At 31.2% G+C, this 16,547-nt stretch overlaps 1 protein-coding gene across 1 annotated transcript in view; it reads right to left on the bottom strand.

Moving 5' to 3' along the window:
• The window catches only part of LOC122269681 (lachesin), a 373,596-nt gene that overhangs the window by 50,299 nt on the left and 306,750 nt on the right, over positions 1-16,547 (bottom strand). The window contains exon 2 of the mRNA XM_087153881.1: positions 11,230-11,345. Coding sequence (XP_087010007.1) covers positions 11,230-11,345 — 116 coding nt within the window. The remainder of the gene's footprint in view (positions 1-11,229; positions 11,346-16,547) is intronic.

Consider the following 16,547-nt stretch of genomic DNA (forward strand, 5'->3'; position numbering starts at 1 on the left):
GCGTCATTGGCAGGTATCCAATTATTTAAAATTTTGATGAAAGTAGAGCTCTTGAATTAGACTGATTAGAGCCCCTTAAGACTGATAGTATAGGAGCCTTAAGATCTGGTTTCTTAGGACAAGCGCCTTATCTGGGCGTCAGCGTGACGTCAACGTCCCGCTGATGCCAATAAAATACTAGTTTGTTAGCTCAAGGCCTGGTTTCTTAGAACTAGCGCCTTATCTGGGCGTCGGCGGAAAGTTGACGTAGAGCTGACGCCAAAAAAATACTTTTTTGTTAGATCAGCGTGAGCAGTCGGTCCAACGCAGACATTATCTCTCATTGCGCATGCGTTAATAGCGTAAACAAATATTTATTTTGAATTTGTATTCATTTTGTGATTGTCGACCAGTGTTTTAGAGAACAAATAATGACTTTGTCCAAGAAACAACACATTATAGATGAACTAAATGAAGAGTGATATGTTTAATGAAGAAGCTATGTTTAATGTCAAAATCAAAATCTTGGCTGATTTCAATGTGCTGTTGGATGTTGTCCGCCATTGCTTCTGTGGTTAACGTCACGTTGTAATCCAACTGCAGTTGAGTTGGACGGCAATTGTAGTTTAAGATGAGCGTTCGATGACGTATACTATCAAACTCACAAATGGACCAATCAGAGGTTAGCGCTGATTTCCAGCTGACGGCGTCCTGTCCTAAGAAACCAGGCCTTTAGATAAAAGAAAAGAGTATTGTTAAATAAAGAATAATGACGTCACGAGAAAAACATGAACTAGATCATTTGAAAGCTTGACCGTCAAACGATTGTTTACTTTTCAAAATTTGATGAAAATTGAAACGTTGTCTAATTGGGGTTATAAAATAAGACGTCTTTTAAAATAAAACCTGAAGAAACAAAAACTTTGCTGCGTGAAAACTTGTTAAAACCATTTTTCAATAAAATCATTACCGCAGTTTTATAAATTTAGTTTTTTAGAAGAAAAAATTCCGTTTTTAAGATTTATTGTTCGCTTAAGCTCCAGCTTATAAACAAGAGAGGAAGTAGAGATAGCTAGCAGGTTAAATTGTGCTTTCGCTATTCTAAATAAATTTTGGGCATGTGCAGGACAATATCAAATGAAAAATAAATCCGAATACACAATTCCAATGCTCAATCTGTACTTTTATACATCGGTTACAGATTAGAATCTTGCTATAACTTAAAAATAAATAGAAATAAGTTGCTGGTTTTTAGCAATAAATGTATTAGAAGAACTTTTAAAAATAAAATAGTTTCAGGAAATACCTAACAACAAGTTATTTAAAATCAGTAAACAAAAAACCAATAGAATCAGATAATACCTTTAACCCACTTGCTGTATATCCAGCGATTTCTAGTAACAAACTTCGTGCACCCCACTATTTCTGGTAGGATGTATTTCTCCCGTCTATTTAAATGTGGAACCGGTATTCATTTCGGCTTTTCTGTGATTTTTAATATCTAGTTGTCCATATTTTTTGCGAAATATATAAGCAAATTTTTCAACATTTTATGTACTCTTTTCAAAAAGTGCTGTTTCTTTTTTCTTTTTTTTTAAGAAAAAAAAACATTTCGAATAAATGTTTCGTAAGTATTTTGCATATTTTCATTAGCATACACGTTTTATCTTCGTATTTCATAAAATAAATCATAATTCAACTAAGATTTTTCAAAATTTTGATTTGATATGATTATTCTTCAATTTCCATTTTCGAATAGCAGGTTTTTTTACGATCTAAACTCTTATACAAAGAAAATTTGATTATTTAACTCTAAAATGTATTTAGATTTGAAATATGTAATAAAAATATACCATCTTGAATCTATTTAATAAAAAATAATTCGCTGTGAGAGGATACACATACTTTTTACAGAAATTATGAGTAAATTTTTCCTCGATCTTTTGTAATAATAAGTAAAGAATGCTACTGTTTCAAATTCTAGAACTTAAATCTGCTTCAGCGATAAATTCTATAGATTGAAAGCTGAAATGAGAAACAATTTAACTATTACTATTTACTTAAATTTAATCCATAATTCTGTTGATACAGGCATGAAAGATAAGGAAATGAGTTGAAAGTTCTATTTACCATCATACTATACCTGCATTAATTCATAAGGATCGAATAATTTTAAGCAAATAAGACGAAAATAAAGGATGTAAAAACTTCTATCAAAGTACTTTTAAAGTACTCTAAAATGCGTCTAGAATAAATTTTGAAATCGATGAATAAGTATTATAATTTAGAGAAGGACAAAGACGCTAACTTGTTTGAAATAATAGTCCTTGCAACTATAAAACTTACAGCCCCTAGCCAAATTATTAGACGCATTGTAAGATTCTATGTAAAATCTTAATTATCAGGTAATAACTATACAGCTTTAGTGTTTTTATGCAGCTGTAGCTGGTTTACACTTGCTTTTGTCCGTGTATTCATTGGTTAACATTGTAATGCAATACGCTAACAATAAATACAAATGGAAAGTATATAAAAAATCTCCTCTATAAAAACCCATTACATGTATGTTTAAATATAAAAGTATTGTCTATAAACTTGTGCAAAACATGCAATTATTAAAACACTACAGTGCGTCTAATTATTATAATATACTTATATAATACCTGATATAATAAATATTCTATATTTATATAATATATCGTCCAATTTATCCAATTGTCGAATTTCTATCATATATCGTCGAATTGAACTAATGGATACACTAAAGCAAACAAATTAAAAAAGAACAATACAGCTGTATAGTATTACCTGATAATTAAGATTTTGCACAGAATATCTTATAGTGTGTCGATTAATTTGGCCCGAACAAAGCAGTTACTACTGTTTTGTTCAAGCTTTTGAAGAAAACTTACATTTACATTTAATGAATTTAGAAAAAACGGCTTTTAAAAAATAGAAAAAACAGATAGCCGTGTATAAAAAAGCATTTTTTCAATAAAAAGATCCAAATTTTTCCGAAAAAACTAAAATACATAGATTCAGAAGAACGTAGAATGTTTTCAAAAGTACAATTTTGTTAGTAATTCCTTTCATCTAAGATCAATTGCAAGATTTTACAATTTCGTTGACTTTATAAGCTCACATACATCATCAAAAAATAAACATTTATATTTAGAAATTTCATATATTTTTATTTATTTTATTTCCTTCTTTATAAAGTTTAACAAACTCAAATACAGTGAAGTTATCAATTTCAGAGGAAGAAAAACAAGTACGGGCTGAACGTAGAGAATTTTCAAAAAAATGAATTAAAAATATTTACATGAGTCAAATTTATAAATATTTAATAGGTTTTCATTAAAGCTTCATGAAGATAATTCCGAATTATGAAAATAATTGAAGTTGTTTCAATAAATGAAAAAAAATATTGCATTTATAATTAAAGTTTTTTCTTTAAGATTTCAGATGTATACTTTTTAGAAATTTATGTAAAAAAAAATGTTTCCTTTCATTCTATAATTACTTAAAAAACTTTTTTAAATTCTTAAATATTTAAATTTTACTCTAATAAAAAAGTTATAACTTATTTACGAAGAAACAGAATAAACAAAAGGTAAATAACGAGTTCTATGAAATGATTACAATTTTAGTTTTTCAATTTGTTACATTTAATTAGATTCTTTACAAACATCAAAAAACAAATTCTTTTGCAAAAACTAATAAAAGTTTAATAATTAATTTTATATACAATTAATTATATTCTTCTCTTTGGATTCTTATATTTTATTCTAATGTTGAAGGAAATCATAATAAACATAATATAGGTAACAGCTTAATAATAGCAATGTGTATTTTTGAGGGAACTATTTGTATGCCACTTATTAAGCAAAATAAAGTAGAATTTCGCGTGAAACTTTTTGAAATATTTGTAACAGCAAAGCGTCCAATAAATAAGCAAATATGCAGTAAGTTATTATGTAACTTGAATGATAAATATAAAATTTACATTTAAATAACATTCTTTTCCGAGCAAAAAAAATCATTAATAAATAATTATTTTTTATACATACATAAATTTTGTCATTATTGAAAAATATGAAAAACTTCTTTACTGTGTTATTAGTATGGGATAATGAAAAATTTTTTTTAAAGAAACGAAACGAACAAAAAAGTTGTGATGGCCTTATTGTAAAGTTGTGATGGCCCATTGGTCAAATGCTTTTTCTTTCTGGATTGACTCCGTTAAACTCCACAACATTTCAAATCATGGGTTGTAAAAACTGTCTCAATTGATGTTTGTCGTCGGATGGATTTTTATATCCTGCCTATGTACGTGTTTCAAGACGTCACAAAATACTTTTCTTTCTTCAGTATTCATATTTATATTAAAATCACCATCAAGCCAGTCATTATAAGTTAATTTAAAAAGAATATAAAAAAAGTGAAAATTATTATTATGTAAATACATTAAAAATGCCTGCAAGTGAAAATAAAAAGAAAAACAGCAGCGGTCACCATAGCAACGCATGCAATGACGACGCATGCGCACTGTTCACACAGTTGAAAAGTGTGTGGACGCCATCAGATAAAAACCAAGACACATTTTGCCAATGGGTAAAAAAAAAAAACATTTAATTTTATTTTTTTAAACTTCAAAAGAAACAAAATTAGATCAGGTTATCTGAAAATTGAAACATCTTAAATTGTTATGGAAATGTAATCTTGCGCAAAAATTTATTTTCAAGTGAATTTAAAATCATTTTTCAGAAGTTAAATTTACATGATTTGTAAATTTAACACCGTTTATTTTTTTTTTCAATGATATATGACTTATATTGATTGTTTTATTTTGAAAATTCCATTTTTAAAAAGCAGCTGTTTCATGAATTAATTTTTATCCCAAAACTAATTATACTACTTTCATAAGTAATACAGTAAAGCGGGTATTTTAAAATTAACGACCGTGAATTTTTTTTTTCTATATAAGTTTCAGGTATTAATGAACGTTGACAGTTTCTTCAATGCAAAGAAACCGGAAGTAATAACAGTTGACTTCTTCTCAAGGTTCAATCACTGACTTTAAATATTTGTCTCCCCCTCTCCCTCTCCGATGGAGCATGAAGACAGGAAGGGGAAGACACGTGATAAATTGACCGAGTCATCGGTGATTAATTCACAAAATGCAGATTTTTAAGAAGTTTTGTCGTAAAACGTAAAGGTGAAAAAAAATGCAAAGCAGAATAAGGAAAGATGATTAATTTCAGTTCTTTGCTGACACGTTTACTCAAAAGAATCACCGCAAAAGTGACGATAATTAGTGTTTTTAATTTAGAGAAATGCTCGAGTCTTAAGAAATTGTCTCTTCTGTTCAGGATCATGTCTATTTAATTATGATCAAACAACATTTGATTTAATCCTGAAAAGTATATTTTTTGTTTTATTTAAGTTTAAAGTCAGCAATGACTTACCATGTTTTCTTAGAAAAGTTAAAAACAAACTCAAATTTTTAGCAGTATGCTCGTCGTGTCATTTTATTTCTTTCATTGTTTGATGTGATTAAACCATAAAATAAAGAATTCTTCAGTCTCTTGAACCATTTGTGCTGAAATTTGAACAGTGAAGAATGAATGCATGAAGAATGAACGACGCATAAAGAATGGAGTTTGCTTTAATTACGGTATACAGTAGAACACAAGGGGATTAACCGCGAAGAGTACAATGTCAAAAATACAATTTCGAATAAATAAAAGGTGCATCAAAAGCAAAAATGAGTGACTAATTTTTTTTTATTTGTAACTCGCGATGGGTCATGGGTTAGAGCGTTCTCATTCCAATGAAGTGAACCGGGTTCGAATCCCAGTGATGGCTGGTCGACACAAATTCCGCTTCCGGTTTACACCTACCACAGTGCTGACGTGGAATATCCTCAGTGGTAGATGGATCATGGGTTAGAGTCCCCTTGCGATTAGGCTACTCGTGGGAGGTTCTCGTGATCTTCCTCCCCATGTAACACAAATGATTTAAAAAAAGTTAGTTCCATCAAAAAGTCCTTAACGAAGGCAAATTTCTCCTTAATACTTGATCCAGGTCTTCCCTTGTCTTCTGGATTGGGTTCAAAATTACAAGGCAAACCACGAAAATCTCTCACAGTTAGCTTGACAACAAGGGGACTCTAACTCATGATCCGTCTAACACTCTGGATATTTTGCGTCAGCACTGTAGTCAGTACGAGCTGGATGCGGTATCAGTATCAACCAGCTATCGTTGGGATTCAAACCTGGTTCTTCTAAATGGAAGGCGAACATTTTATCCCCTGAGCCATTTCCTGGCTCTATAGCACTATTAGAACAAAAAATAGAGAGAAAAAAAAATCAAAAAACAATTAAATTTACTGATTTTTTTTAATTGTTAACATTATCGTCCATGCCTGTGAAATAGATAAGTACCTCACTTATTTTTACTTTATATTTTAATATTTTCTGAGCATTTATACAAAAGTATTTTCTGAGCATTTATTGAAAAATCAATAAAATATTGTCAGTTGTAAGTATTGTTTGAAATGAGTCATCTCTAAAAATGAAATATCTGACCTTACCTTCTTTTTTTTTACTTTCTTATTTAGGTCCTACATTTTTTTTTAGATAAACAGAAATCGTTGAATTTAAAAATAATCCTTTTCTAAGATTAAGAAGTACTCGCTTCAATTTGGCCCCGAATGTCAGAGAACTCAGAGGGAATAGTTTTGTGACTATTTAAAATGAGTTAATCAAGAATTTTATGATGAAATTCCTGGAAGGGGAAAAGCTAACAATTAATGGAGCGAATATTCGAAAATGGGTAAAGTGTGACCCTTTACAGAAGGAATTCTGACTGCAACTGCATAGTGATCCCAAACAGTCTCTCTGAAGGGGGTAGGGGCGGAAGAGGAGGGAGGATTTAGAAAATAATTAAGTTCTCCGTTAGAAAATTCAAATCGATACAAAGCAGATTAAAATTCACCAGACTCTTAAAAGAACAATTCCAAGAAGTCTTTTCGGATATCTAAATTGTTTCATTCTCTCTCGAAGTGTCGCTGCTAATAAGCGAAAGAAAAATATTTATCAGAGGAAAAGTTCTTTAACTGGAAACCTATAAACAAAGTGTTTTAATTGGGACAATAATTACAGGCAAATATTTTGCAAAGTTATGTCTTACTCTGACTGATTACGCAATTCTACATCGAACAAATGTATACCACAAATGTCACGTGATACGATACCCCAATTAAAACTTTATACAGAGTTTTTATATTTTATTTTATAATTGTCGTTGAACAGCCGGCCGAATTTTGAGTTTACGACTACTAAGGTTCAACTCCGTAGCCTTATAATTTTGAACCAATCCAGAAGACAAGGAAACTCCAGCATCAGTACCCCCAGAGGTATTGATTTGTTATGGGAACCTGGAGGACTTTGCGACTCGACAGATTAGACGTGCATCAGTCACCATTTACAATACAGGGAGTCTTTGGCCAGCCGGGATCGGAAACACGAACTCCTGGACATGGGCCCAGTGCCCTACAAATCTCGGCCTTTACACAGAGTTTGAAATCAGTGAAGCGTTTAATTGTTAGAAACGTTTTTGTGACTAAACTGCACTTAACTCTAAATGTACATTTTACAGTTTTATGCGCACAAGGTTTAAAACTCAGAAAAAAATCAGTAAAAAACATATCTAAGTTGAGGTCTCAGCTTCCAACTCACTTAACTCTTCAACCATTAGGACTCTGCTTCTACTATTTCTTAATTTTTTTTTGCGTAACTACCACTACAACTATTAAACGTCAATTCAGTAGTATATAAGACATGCTAACTCGATTTAATCTTGAGGTACCATTTGATAGATGAAATTTCACATTGTCGAAAGCCCTTTCCTCACATTGGTGACCTGCGGACTCTCTTGCATCGAATGTAACGCCCACTTCGATAGATTGTCCACATTGAACAGTTGACTTTGTTATTTATGATTACGTCATCGTCCTTATTGCGCTCTTGCTTCTCAATCTGAACGTGCAATGGAATTCTGCACTAATAGCAACACAGGAGAAATCATACACACAACCGTGAACTTAATACAGCTCTCAGGACAAACTCTCAAAACGCGGTGAACTTAATACAGCTCTCACCACAAGCGCTCGGAATCCGGTGAACTTAATACAAATCCTCCGGTTTTTTACAAGTTCGGAAACTAGTGGTATCTGTTCATCGAATCAATCATAGATAAAACTCTGGTGGGGGGGAGTATTGTGTCGTAACTACCATTAAAATTTATCATACATCAATTCACTAGTATATGAGACAAGCAAAATCGATTCAAACTTAAGGTGCCTGCTGATAGATGAAGGTTTGTACAGTCGGAAGCATAAGCGCTCAAAATACAATTGAACTTGATACAAATAAAAACTTTTTCCACACGGTTTCTTGAAAATTAAATTAAGTAAATAGAAGATATTTAATTAAAGGATTCCAAAATGCTTTCCGGTAAAAACTTAGATTTTGTTTCCGATTCTATACTTGGATAAAATTTAAAAGTAATCATTTTGCTCGATTATCATCGCAATCCGATCTATAATTTTCGTTTTTTATACTCCGATTTAGAATAAAGTTAATGTAAAAAAAACCATTGCAGTAAAATATTTTAACCCAAGAGATTATTTAGTAATAATGCGACAAGTCATTTTCTGAAAATATTTCAAAATTTCTTATTAATTGTTTTAATTGCATATTTTGAATGGCCGCTGTTTTATACGAAGCTCATAATGAAAGTTAATTAAACTTATTTACTGTTTAGTAATGGTGTAATGGTTAACAAGTTCAGATACCAATTTAAATTGGTATATCATAAAACGTTGCGTAATAAGAAACATTGCTTTTACTTTTATGCCTGTAATTTGGAATAATATCCAGAATCTGAAACTAACAATAACTGAACACACTAAGAAAAAACTAAATAAATATTATTTTTCTAATGGCAGAGACTGAACTTTTACGTTCATCGTCAACGAAGATGCCAGTAGTATTACTCATTTAACATTACCCAGTGGGCCGACCGGCCTGTGTAGGGGTTAGCATACCTGCCAACTCTTCCGGATTTTCCGCAAGATTTCATTTTCATATTTAAAGTGGTAGTAATTATATACTATTTTTTCTTTTATAATCTTAATTTTTAAATGATATTGATCACCACTATTCTTACAAAAATTAAGCACATATATTAATATGCGTTACTGTCATGGTTGACAACTTAAGTTTTCTCAAATACAACGAATTTGTTTGCTTAAAATTGAAGTTTTAATTCCATTTTAATACCACTGGGAAAAGTAATAATGGAAGGGATTAAAAGTTGGCAGGTATGGGTTAGGGAACTGCCCTTGCATCAGAAATGTACTGGGTTCGAATCCCGGGCAAGGCATGGGTGTTCTTTCCTTCTCTGTACTATCTGTCCTTACTGTGGGAGAAACGTTGGCCCACCTTATATGGTGCCCCTGAAAGAGAGGCCAACAAATCTGCCCTGTAAATGCCTGAATTGACGAAAAATGTAGGCATTGGAGAAAAAAAAACATTACCCAGTGGGCACCTGTGAATCTAAGTTACTGAGGCGAGCAACGTTACCTACATACTTCCACAGATGCCCGTTTATAGGGTGGGCCACATTCTCTCATCACACAATCGAGAACAACACACAGACAGAAACACCCATGTCCTGAGCGGAATTCGAACCCGCAGCCATTGACTTCGCAGTAATGCACGCTAACCGCTCGACTATCTGGCCGGCAGATAAATATTACAAGTAATATTTAATTAAAATTAAATAGCCTTTTTTAATAACTAATTTAAAAGTATAAGTAGTAAAATAACCTAAAATTGGGGCTGAAACTATTTTACAAGTAAACAATACCTTAATAACTTTTATTAATTTTATGTAGATGGCAGCACATCGTATTCTTCTTGTGAGGAAACTATATTTATCTTACCAATCCCACGTGATTTATTTCACCAATGAGAATGCATCACCTCCATCTGATTTTTATGTATATAGACGATATAAGAACTGAATTGAAAAGGAATCCTCGGAGATATAGGCTCACACAAGATATAGGCGTCACACAACACAAGATATAGAATATCAATATCAAAAGAAACATATGCGGTATTCATAGAGATTTCTGAACCCTGAAGGGAACACCGGTATGTAAAAATATTTCAAAGTCATTGTCAAAGTATAATAAAGGGAGACGGTACCTTAAATTTCTGGAAGGTTCGGGAAGTAAAGTTTAAGAACATTATAAAATTCTACTGCGCCTCCCAAATATTTTTTCTAAATACAAGCAGAAACTCAAGCTTTTTCTTCTTCTTTTCTTTAAAAAGAAAAATAAATAAATAAAAAAAATATTTATAGCGTTTGAATTGAAGTGATATGATATATTTTTTGAAAGAATTATTTTTGATTTAAAAAATGTACAATTATGTAAGTCGTTGATAAGCTTTATCTTTGACATCAAAGACAATTTCTCAAGCTCAAGAAGTTGTTCAATTTCATAGTTTAAAGGAAGTTCTTGGGTGAAAAGACATTAGTTGATAAAATTCCTTTGAATTATAAAAATAAGGTTTGAAGTTTGTAACAACAAACACAAGAAATAACAAATTGCTTGGCAATTATTTTAATGAATTAATTAATAACTATTACTTTAATTAAATGTGTTAGTTTTATGCACGCATATTTTAAAACAAATGTTTTATTAAATGTGTTTTTTGAAACATTGTATTGGAGATTTAATCTTTCTTCAATTTCGATTATAATTGTAATTTCAAGTACATTTCAAGCGCTTTTGTGTCACAGGTTCGAGGTTCTATCCTCGGACAGGGCAAAGCTGATTAAGCTATTCTTTCCTTTAGTGGGTTTATAACCCGAGTACCAAACACTGGGGGCTTTAGCCCATCATAGCCTGACTCGCCTCTTAACTTTTATCAATTGTTAGGAGGAATATAGTTGTAAACATTATAAATATTGTTTGCCATTGTTTATTTACTGTTATTATTATATTTTAGGAATGAACATTTCATTCATTCTTAAGTTTTATGGTATGATTTAATAAATTAAAGTAATAGAATGAGTTTATTTCATTGTCTGAGTCAAATATTGTGGTGCAATAAAATAAAATTCCTAAAAAAAAGAAAGAAATCGTTTTAACTGAAATAAAATGAAATATACTTTGTAATCTCCGAGACCATCTACAACGCAGGGCAGTGTGACATCTCGTCCAGCGGCAATTGTGACATTGGGTATGACGTCAGCGAATTGTGGCTCTGGACCTGTAGGTTTAGGACCTGTAAAAGAGCTTTAATTAGACACTCGTATTAAAACATATGCAGATACATTTTTGCTGGTCACCCAGATAAAAAAAAAGAGTATTAATAGGTGATAACTACATTTAAAGTTGTTGAAACACACTCTAAAAGTTGCGGTGCAATACCTTCGCGAATTTGATTCTGGATAAACCAAAAATATGTGCTAGAGCTTGAATATACAATTTAAAGGGTATATTTAAATCTAAACGCCTTTAAGTGGGTAAACATTACGCCAAGCTTACGTGCTTTTAAACAATAAATGAGCTATTTTCGCTTCCGTAAACACCAACATTGGCGAACTTTGGATAACGCCAGTAGTTCGCATATATCGAGAAAGAACAACACCTCTTAGAAGAGAGAAGGCCTCATCACTCATCAATTTCAGTAGTCCAACGTAATGGCTATATCACACGAGAGAAAATATGTGCAACTGCAAGTGTAACTGCAAGTGTAAGTGCAACTGTAAGTGAAATTTCTCCAAAAATCGCTCGTGTGATATAGAAATTACGGTTGCACGAAATATCTGCAACCGTTCAGGCAATTTCTTTCATGAACCAATCAGATCGTTTGCTTTTTATGACGTTTCAATTTTATGTGATGACATATACAAATGTAAATAAAAATGGCGGCGACGTTAGGAAGAGGATGATCGGATGAAATTTTTTTATAGATGAGACGGAACAAGTTTTTAGTTTAATAATAACATTTCTTTTAAAATGAAAGCATTAAAAATACTTTCGCACTATGAGATGACCATCTCAATGCAGTTGATGTACTACCATAACAGGAACCTGCACAAGATTTTAGTATCGGAGGTATAGTACATTATTTTTGCGATAAATTTTCTTTTAAAATATTTATTTATTTTAAGCTAATAAAATTAAAACTTATTATAATTTGTTCCGATCAAAGTTTTAATTACTTTAAATAGAAATAATTTCTATTTTTATATATGTAAAGAATTATACTGGCGAAAAGCTTTACTTTGAAATATTCGCCAAGCAACTCGCCAAACTTTGTTTCAGTATTATAACATAAAATATAATAATGATTATATTTCTTTATTTTTAAATTTTAATCTTTGTTTCTGTTGATTGTAAAAGCATGTGTCCGATTATTTGAAAGTTTTATAATTTTTAGTGAAATAATTATTTTATTCTTCCCTAAGAATTCGTTTAATTTTTGAAAATCTCATTTTAAAACAAGTTAGAAAATATGTGTGGTAAATATTTACCTTGTTTCTCACAAAGTTACCCCATTTTCCAGTAATTATTGAAAAGTATTACAAGAAAGGTAGTATATTATATATAAAAAGTAATTATTAAAAATGCAAATTCCCAATCTCCTTGACTGTTTCTACATTCATCCCTTCTATTTTTTTTTTTTTTTTTTTTTGTGTATGATGATTTGCATAATATTTTGTTTATAATTATTCAAAGTTAACTAATGATACTTTACTTTTTATTTATACTTCACATTTATCTCTTGATACTTAGCTTTTCTATAATGACAGTAAGTATGTAAGTGTACCTTTCTAATTTTTCAATATACTTACATTTTTAAGAGTCTTCGTTTATAAATACAATTTATTTTTCTTGAAACAAATTTCAATCCAAACATAAGAACTACAAAACTAAACATACCTGCCATCTTTCATTAGTGTATAGAATAATCTTAGAACTATAGTCAAAATATCTGTCAAACTTAAAATAAGCTTAAAAGGGATACCTAAGGACTTAAATGATTTCAAATTAATGGCATTTAATCTTCCTTATTCTAATAATGTGTTGGTAAAATTTTATCATGAAAGTGATTTCTTTCTTTTATTTCAGATATTTCGTATAATCCTGTAAGGTTTATCTGGTAAAGAAGGAAAGAGATGTAATACTGTTTTTATGGAAGAAATTAAAAAATAAGAAATAAAAATGAATAATGTTCTAAATGTTTCACTTGACAATAAATGTTTTATTTTTTAAATTGATTCTTGTATTATTTAAAATGCAAAACAAAACACGTAAAGGGCTATAACAAAATAATATGATACATTAAAAGTATGTTCTTAATAAAATATTGTTTTTTTTTTCATAGTTATAAATAAATTTTAATTTATATACTGTATATTACAATAAATTTGTCCCAAAATAAATCCTATAATTTTTAATTAAATTATCTTATACCAATAATGAATGTTTTAAATTTTACAATAAAATGTAAGTATGACATTGAAAATCCTCTTATATTTAAAAAGCAATTTTACTAAGAAAGTGGAAAAAATAATTTTCATAAAAGTGATATTCCTGATATGCAATGTGTAAATGAATAAAATTGATGATCCCTCCATGTAATGTAAATTAATTTGATGAAAATAAAATTCTGAGACATTGTAGTATAGACAAGTCTGACATTATTTATTATGTATTTTTTAGACTCAATTTAAAAATAGAATTGATTTGATAGATCTAATAGTTTTGATGTTATAAGTATTTTATGAGTGAAAGGTAATTCAAAAATTTTATGTTTCATACATTAAACCATCATTTCTTCTACAGAATTATTTCAAAGGACTATTTTTTTGAATTAAGCTTAAAAAATAAATTTGAAGAAATGCCTTACTTGATTAGATAGCAATGTCAGTTGCATAAAGTGGTATAAGTCATAAAATTGTCCTTTCTACACATTAAACTTTTTATAAATTTTCGAATTGTTAAACTATTAAATCAGACAGCTTGTTTTTATTCTCATTCGATTTAGTGTTTACATAGATAATGATACCGCACTTGCCTAGCTAGCATGTTACATAGTAAATATGTATAAATAAACTATGCTTTTACAGGGTGCGGAGCCAAATCTTTCAACAAAAAATAAGCAACTTTTAAGAACATTTTAGGCACTCAAAAAATATTTTAAAGCTCTAGGTAAATTGACAAAATGCAAAATAATTCTCAGACTTTACATGATCATGATAAAATAACTAGAATTTGACAAAGAACTGTTTTCTTGATTATATTAGCCATTAAAAAAATGATCAAGAGATTTTTCGGTTCGATTTCAGAGGGTGGAAAATAAAGCCTGAAATTGAGAATATCTTGCAAAATACAGCATGAGAGTGCAAGAATCTCACCGAACCCAGCTCACTAGACGCACATGCGGACTCGCAAGTATTTCACCAAACCTGTAAAATGATTGGCGTTTTCATACGCTATGGACTGACGGTACGCTGAAATTGATCATGGTTGAATGAATTCTGCTGTTGTTGTTAATTTACGTCGCACTAGAGCTGCACAATGGGCTATTGGCGACGGACTGGGAAACATCCCGGAGGATGATCCGAAGACATGCCATCACAATTTTGATCCTCTGCGGAGGGGATGGCACCCCCGCCTCGGTAGCCCGACGACCTGCGAGCGAAGTTGAGCACTTTGCGGTAGCACAGTTTAACGAGGACCCATACCGCACACCCTCGGTCCCTACGCAGACTGATCCAAGTGGTCACCCACCCGCACACTGACCATAGCCAGTGATGCTTGACTTCGGTGATCTGCTGGGAACCGTGTCTTAACGATCAGTCCAGTGCGGGACGAATGAATTCTGAAAACGTGAAATAGAAAAATGTGAAAAGTACGTTTTTACATAATATGTGGAGAAAATCGACATTCCTTTTCATAAATCTCTTTTTCGGAAAAGGAAAATAAGGCACTTTTTAAAAACACTTATTAAGAAAAGCACCTTTAAGGGCCTTTAAAAAATGAAAATCAAAAATAAGCACCTTTAAGCACTTTTTAAAAACGCTACGCACCATGTTTTATACCTTAGTCACTCAAATCAAGATAAAAAAATCGTCAAAATTCTAGATAGTATTTAAGTCCATCCCCCTTTCACCCCCTTATCCTTTTAGGGACACAACATGAAATTCATTGATATCTTAATATCATTTTATATTATGAGGTAGAAATCATAATCCTTTTTATACTATGCTACTTCACTTAAAAAGCACTTTTTAAAAATGCTACGCATTATGTTTTATACATTAGTCACTCAAATCAACGTAAAAAAATCGTCAAAATTCTAGATAGTATTTAAGTCCATCCCCCTTTCACCCCCTTATCTTTTTAGGGACGCAGCATGAAATTCAATGATATCTTAATATTATCTCATATTATGAGGTAGAAACCATAATCCTTTTTATACTATGCTACTTCACTAATGGGGAAATAAAGTTTTCAGAATTTTAATTTCCTGCTGAAGAAAAGACTTAACACAAATACAAATGTAAAAAATTAAATCAAAATCAATCAATATTCTACAGCATCTTTACGAACATCGTTGAGAAACTATGATATAATAGAATCATATGATAAAATTAAATATGAGCCAAAAGTAAAGATAAATAACAAAATATGGTAACCCAATTTCATGCAACCGTTCAGGCAATTAAGCAACCCTTTCGGCAACTCCGAACGGAGGAATTTCACTTACAGTTGCACTTACACTTGCAGTTACACTTGCAGTTGCACATATTTTTCTCTCGTGTGATAGAGGCATAAGAAACAGAAATTGCACAGAAGAGAAAAATAAGAAAGATGTCATTAAGTTCAGGTTACTATCATAACGTTTGGACTACTAAAGGATCAAATTTCTTGTTTATGATGCTTTCTCTCTTCTAGGAGCTAAGAGTTGGCGTGAGTTTATTTTTTTCATGCCGCTAAACAATGTATATTTTATTTTATATTATAACCGCCGTTGAACAGCCGATCCAATTTGCATGGGTTTATGACTACTAATGTTCAACTCCGCAGCCTTGTAATTTTGAACCAATCCAGAAGACAAGGAAACTCTTGGGTCAGTATCCCCAGAGGTATTGATTTGTTATGGGAACGTGGAAGACTTTGCGACTCGACAGATTTAACGTGCATCAGTCACCATTTACTACACGGAAAGTCTTCGGCCGTCAGGGATCAAACCCAGCGAATTCTTGAACATGGGTTCAGTGCCCTACCAACCAGGCTATCACGACCCCTAAAAACTGTATATTGAATTAAAAGCTCGCAGTTAAAATTTGCAAAGTATTAAATATAAAAATTTCAACGAATAAATTAATGTCAAATCAGATATAACAAATATTTCTGACATTCACCAAAGCGGCTATGTTATAGTTGACATTCACCAGTGAAAGTCGACATT

This window comes from Parasteatoda tepidariorum, chromosome 10 (assembly GCF_982258835.1).
Source record: "Parasteatoda tepidariorum strain Cologne lab strain chromosome 10, Ptep-v5.0, whole genome shotgun sequence".
In the NCBI taxonomy this organism is placed as follows: domain Eukaryota; kingdom Metazoa; phylum Arthropoda; class Arachnida; order Araneae; family Theridiidae; genus Parasteatoda; species Parasteatoda tepidariorum.